At 37.3% G+C, this 6,800-nt stretch overlaps 1 protein-coding gene across 1 annotated transcript; it reads left to right on the forward strand.

The window, feature by feature from the left end:
• Positions 1-584: 584 nt before the first annotated feature.
• LOC131319399 (peroxisomal membrane protein 13) lies at positions 585-5,442 on the forward strand. Its single transcript, XM_058349630.1, has 5 exons — positions 585-801; positions 2,046-2,279; positions 2,734-3,044; positions 4,005-4,097; positions 4,817-5,442. The coding sequence occupies exons 1-5, from the start codon at positions 777-779 to the stop codon at positions 5,030-5,032; spliced, it is 879 nt and encodes a 292-aa protein (XP_058205613.1). The 5' UTR covers positions 585-776; the 3' UTR covers positions 5,033-5,442.
• The last annotated feature ends 1,358 nt before the right edge of the window (positions 5,443-6,800 follow it).

Below are 6,800 nucleotides of genomic sequence, written 5' to 3' on the forward strand. Positions count from 1 at the left end.
CTTCGGCCAGTTCCGTTAACGTTCTTATTTTTAAGTCCTTATTTTTCACTTTACGAGATCGATCATTCTCACGCAATACATATCTTTTAATTCAAATAAATACTTATTTTCCTTAACAAAACGAAGTCTTCGTATAAAATAAGTATTTATTTCGCTTAGCGGGACGACGCCTTTATATCTAAGGCTTAGTTTGGCATTATAAGTCAAATGAATTATTATTTTTATATTTATTTAAATTTATTTCACATTTATTAGTTTTTCGTTGACTTTTCAAGGATTATTATTTTGTCACTATGAGAGGAATCTAAAAAGTTAAAAATTACAATTGAAATCTAATATTTTTTTTAATAAAAACGAAAATAAGATAATAAGCTAAATTTTTCGCCTTTATTCAAAAAATTAAATTTCAAATCAGACCCGAATCTTAGGCTCTGTTTGGAACCCAAGGAAAGGAAATGAAAATTAAAAATTTTTCCCTTTCATTGTTTAGTTTGAAGAAAAAGAGTGAAGAAAATAAGGATTCAAGAGTAGTGAATAGTATACTTTTCCTCTCATTTATTTTTCTTCCTTTTCCTTTCATTTCCATGGGTTCAGCCTTAGCGGACATTTCGAGGAAAATAGAAAATAGAATCGTGTAGTTTCCGCAGGTTTTTTTCAAGTGGAAAAAAAAAGTGGGGATAATCCGCGGGGTTTGAGCGGTTTCTCTATCTTTTCCTGGTGGGTACTTCTGGGACGGCAGGGATTTGGGTCTCTCTCTCTATCTCTCTCTCAAAGCCATGGCGTCTAATACTCAACCACCAGGTACGTGCCCTTCATCCGATGGATATTTCCTGCCGTCTTCACTGTTACAGTGATCGGAGTTAAATCTGATTCATTGATGTTATTGACCCGAAGAAGCTTTTTGGTTTGATCAGGGCTTCGATGGATAATTGTTGGGTAGGGTTTAGATTGTTGAATTCGGTTACTTCGATATATGCGGTGACAAATTTAGGGCTTTTAGCCATCCTCCCGCTTTTTATGCGTTCTGATTGCTGTGACAACTGAGGAAAGAAAGGATGTTGAGGTTGTTTTATATAGAGTTTTTGTTTTAACCATCTGCGTTCGCTTAAAGACAATCTGAGATGTACAAGTATCAAGTTTCTTTGTTCCCTGGCCATTTGAAATATTTTTTTGTAGCAATTAGTTGACTGGACTTGGTTTGTTTGGATTTAGAATTTCAAGAAAGAGTTTTCCTCCAGTTTTCTGCGTAGCAGCATGCGCGTTCTTGTGACCTGGTTTGGTGTTCTTGTATGTGCCCATGCCCAATTTATTTATTGCTCTTCTGCTTTTAACAAGCCCTGATTTAAGCTTCAGAGGCTGGATACTTGTGCTATGACTGAAGTTTTTGTTGTTTCATATACGTTATCAGAAGCATCTAATAGAGATGTAGATTGAACCATGTTACGAGCTTGGGGTGAGCTGTGTATTAGAATGAGACGGCAATGGTTAATAGAGGTGTGAAAGCCTCGGAATTTGACAAAAAATCATATCTCCCGGGAAGAAGGTTTTATTTGTTTGCTATGAGTTCATCTTGTTTATGATTGGTTTTCGGGAAAATATATTTTTAGATTTAGTTGCACTGTGGAGTACAAGGATCAAAAGCTTATTTGATTATTTAGGAAGCTATGGGTGATTTTCTTTGGTTATGATTTTTCATCTGTGGAGTGGACAGCTGATGTTAATTTACTGTGTAATCTTATTGTGAAGTTTCAAAGAAATTAATGATTGTGAGATCATTCCCACCGAGGAGAAATCAAGTTGGAATGTTGGATAGTTCTTGTCATCCCGTGGGTTTCTATTTAGCTTAGCATGAGAACCTGCTAATTTAGCGTGTACTCTCTCTCACTTTCTAAAGAGGAAGTTATTTTACCATTCTTTTACTTTATTTCCATTGTTTTGTTGTGAAATGATGTGCTCTATTTGAGATATATAATGTGTTCAGTACATGTAAACGATGTTGCCGTTGATTTATCTTAATTTACCTCCTATTTATTCCTATCTTGCAGCTAATAGTCCACCCCCAAAACCTTGGGAACAAGCTGGGTCCTCGTCTGGTCCTACACCTTTCAAGCCCCCCTCTCCAGGCAGTACAAGTGACGTGGTTGAGGCTTCTGGAACAGCAAAACCCGGTGAAATCGTTTCTACAGCTGATAGGAATACACCTGCCAATAGAAATGCACTTGGAAGACCAGTACCTGCAAGGCCCTGGGAACAGCAGACATACGGGAGCACTTATGGAGGTAATTCTTTCCTTATAATTTGGTGCTATTCGTCTTGTTTAGTGGGAGTTTGTCAGTTTTATTTGAAATTTATCACATAGGCTCTAGAAGTCCAGATAACGGGATGCATGTTGCGCATTGTCTCATTTGTGCTTATTAAGATGTCTTCAAGTGTTGGCACTTCATACATTTCCCCTTTGTTTCATTGGTGGCTATTATCCGTATGATTGACAATAGAATCAACAGGCCTCAAGTTTACTCTTGTAGATCATGAAAGTTTTCACAACAAAAGAATAAGGTGTACCAATTAAAAAAGTAGGAAGGGTTTTTAGAGTCTTTTGGGCCAATATCAGAATAAAGTAAGGTAGAAAAGAAAGATGTTGAGACTATGGATTGGTGGAAAATATTCATTGTAATGCCAAACTGCCATTTTGTGTTGTCTGACGAGTCTATTGTTTGGCCTTGCCAAATGCAGGTTATGGCACAGGTACGAATTATAACTCTGGTTATGGCTCAGGAATGTATGGTTCATATGGTGGTGGGTTAGGAGGGTCATACGGTGGAGGAATGTACGGAAACAGCATGTATCGAGGAGGTTATGGTGGAGGTGGGCTATATGGAGGGTCTGGTATGTATGGCGGGGGAATGTACAATGGTGGTCTTGGAGGCCCTATGGGTGGTTATGGGATGGGCATGGGGGGTCCACCATATGGAAATCAGGATCCTAATAATCCGTTTGGCGCTCCGCCATCTCCTCCGGGGTTTTGGGTATCCTTCCTGCGGGTGGTAAGTCAAATTTAATCTTTTTGTTGTCCTTCCTTTTGGCATTCCTAAGAGATACAGTCACACAAAGGAAAGGTGTTGGCAACTTGATGTGGATTGACTGCTTCTTTTGATTTTTATTTTTTTATTGGTGCATTACGACGATGATGAAGAACAATATGTTAACATTTTATCTAGCTGTAAGGTATGCAGCTGGTAGATATATGGCATGCAAGGATACAAGTCTGATGGTCCTAGTTTTTGTAATGATCCAATTGTTGTTCTTTATACAGGTGTCTGATATCTTCTCTGGTTGATATTTTTAGTTGTAAAAGAGCATGGAGAATTCAGGCAGGATCAATAGATTTGTTGTTTCTCATCAAAAGAATGAAATAAAAGGCCACTATATATGAGGATGAGAAATACAAATTTACTAGATTTGGATTAGGTTTTCCAAGTCTGAATGACTTGTGCATTATCGGTCCTTGTCTTGATTGCCAACATTTTTAATGGAAGTAATTCTGTGGTTACTACCCTGAGACAGCATCATGGTTTAGAATACGATGATACTAACTTCTCTTCGTTGTGATGGTTGGTTCTCATAATTTAAGCTCTTGACCACTTTAGTTGGGTAACTATTGGATATCCAGGAAAAGATAATTTTCGAGAAGGCTGGTTGTTTGCTTTAATTTATCCACCCTAGTTTTGGCACTTTTCAATCGACACACGCTTTACTGTTTATTGGCTTCTGTTAGTAAATAGTAACAACTAACAAGGGATCCTGGTATTGCCAATTTCAATCGTCACTCTGTTTTATATAGTCATTTTACCGGCACATATGAACTAGTATAGTAGGGCACTATTTCACATGAACACTATTTTTATTCATCCATATTTATCTTGCTTTTCTATGTTCTATAGATTTGTATTTTATTTAATTTAAGATAAATCTTAAATAGTATGGAAATGCATGCATTTTTGCAGATGGAAGGGGTGGTAACCTTCTTTGGCCGGGTTGCAATACTGATAGACCAGAATACGCAGGCATTCCACATGTTTATTACCGCCCTTCTTCAGGTACTTTTGTTTAGGTGTATCCTTGATGAGTTACTTGGAAGATGAAATTGTAGAATCACCTCCTGAAATGTATAACTTAACAATCGCACTTTTGGCAAACATGCTTTCATCACGGGTATCTATAATCTGACCGCCAGCGGTAGAACCAGGAATTTTTGAAATCGGGGAGCAAAATCTTTTTGTAGAAACATACAGGAGGAAAATTTCCTATTTGGCAGTTCAGAGGAGTTAATTTCCAAAAGTTTGGGAAAAAAAAATAACAAGGGTGAACTGTTGAACAACTAAAACTAAAGGTCAGAGTAAATTTTCCAAAAGTTCACTGGTGGCAAATCAAAGATTTTGTAAATTCTGTCTGGCACTTCTGTGTGTTTCACTTGGCTTTTTGGGCTTTTTTGGTTTTTTGTCCTTATTCAAAAAAAAATTCACATTTGTTAGTTTTGACTTTTGCGTCCAACTTTTGTGAATTATTTGTTCGTCTCGTCGAGAGGAATCGAAAAAGAAAAATTTATGACTTTTACCCAAATATTATTTTGGGAAATATCCAGGATAAAGCCCAAAAAGCTAACAAATATGAAAAGAATTTGAATAAGGACACAGCCCAAAAATCCCATAAAAACTTTATAGGAAAGATGAAGTTTAACAACTCATTGGGTTCAATCAACTCCACATGGATAAAAAATGGTACGGTCACTTGATGATTTGTGGAACCATTTGTGCAGCTTTTGGATAGATCAGGGTTACTATATGGAGAGCTTGCTAGATTTGTGTTGAGACTGCTGGGGATTAGAACAAAGCCTAAAAGGGTTCAGCCGCCTGGGTCTGATTTACCCGCTGGCCCTCACAATCCCCATGGAGGGCAAAACTACATCGAAGGACCCAAGGCAGCTCCAAGTGGTGCGTGGGATGGTGTATGGGGAGATAATGCTGGCAAGTGATTTCACCTTGTATTCATATGCTGGAGGAACCCTTGAAAATTGGGGGAAATCTGCTTGAAGTTAAAGAGATACAGATGGAGATCCATGCTGCCATTGCAAATTCAGACTGGATCCGCGCTCGAAGAATTCTGGATCACATGAATAAACGAAACCTCTCTCTCTCTCTCTCTCAAGAACTACAGTGTTGTATGTGCTCTAGGTTTTTTGTTTTTTGTTTTTTTTTTTATCGTAAGAGTATATGTTCTTTAGTTTTGCTTGTGCTGTTTGTGCTAAAGCACTCACAACGCAAATAAAAGGGAGAAATGGTAATGTAGTTGGAATTGTTGTCAGCTATTAATACTGTTGGAGTGGTGTTCTTCTCAGTGAATAATGGAGTTGGGATTGCGGTGAGGTATTTATATTTCACAAAAGGTGTGGTATTATTATTCCTGTTTCTGGATGGATTGTTTTGTTTCTTTCCCGGCATACCAAAGCCCTATTTGTTGCTTGGAAATGACCAGGAAAATGATCGTTAAGGGAGAGAGAAAAGGAAACTTGTGTCTAGTAAATAAAAACAAAGAGACTGATCTCCATGGTATCAAATAGTAAGAGTAAGAGGCTGCATAAATCAATCTTCTTTTTCTATATTCAGTATAGATTTCTTTTGCAAATTTATCGCAAATCTTTAACTATCGTGATGCTCTTAGTGCATCTTCTGTCGATAATTTGAAATTTATCATCAGAAATTAAATTTGCTATTTCACTTTACAATCTGAAGAACAAAAACTAGACAGTGCATTCTACCATACTTAACAAAGTGTGTACTTCAACAAACCTTCCAAATATCGAACAACCTTTATCCGGCGCTTAAAGAATGTTACCCATATGTTAAATTCAAAGAGAGAGAAAAAAAGAATTGAAGAGTAAGTTGCGTTTGAAAGGTCTGCTTGAAATGCTTTTAAATACCTTTTTCACGCCGTCATAACATTGCAAATTAGGAATTGTTAGGATCGAAACACATACGCACACGATTCACGAGTATAAAACGGTAAAAAAATCGACACAGCAATATACGTGGTTTCCAAAAACCGGGTACGTCTACGGGAGCGAGAGAGCAGTCTTTTTATTGATGATTACAGTACATAGGGTTTTACAATAGAGCATATTTATATCTCCTCTATTCCTGCCCTAATAACACCGTACCACTCGCTCCACTCCACTCCACTTCGCTCGCAACCGGCCCTTATTATAGAACTTCTCGGTACCTCTCACATATATTAGCCACAAGTTCCAACAGGAATGAAAGAGAATAATTTATTCTTTCTTTCTTTTTTCTTTAAAAATTTGAGAGAATAAGTTCATCCAAGTAGCAGAAAGTTGGACGATGAATATATAGATAGCAGGATATCTACCTGAAGTAGATGTTCTTTGTGAACTTATGTTGGTTAATCAATAATCATGCATCTCAACAGAGTAAAAAAGTTGGTAGGATCTTAAAGCATCTCCAGCCTTGACCCATTTTAAGACTCAAATTTAAAAATGGGGCAAAAACCACAAAAATCTCTCTCCAATCTTTGATCCAAACCCTTCTCCATTTTGGGTTTTACCCATTTTTTTGCCCAAATCTGAGACAACTTTTGCCTTGACCCATTTCTCCAACGGCTAGTTAGAGAGAGAGAAAGAGGGAGATGTGTAAAATTTGGGTTTGATGGTTGGAAATGTGGCTACCCAAAATGGGTTTTTACCCAAAATTTGACTCAAATTTGAGAAAAAATATGAGTGAAGGCTG

The sequence above is a fragment of the Rhododendron vialii genome, chromosome 1a (genome assembly GCF_030253575.1).
Source record: "Rhododendron vialii isolate Sample 1 chromosome 1a, ASM3025357v1".
Taxonomy (NCBI): domain Eukaryota; kingdom Viridiplantae; phylum Streptophyta; class Magnoliopsida; order Ericales; family Ericaceae; genus Rhododendron; species Rhododendron vialii.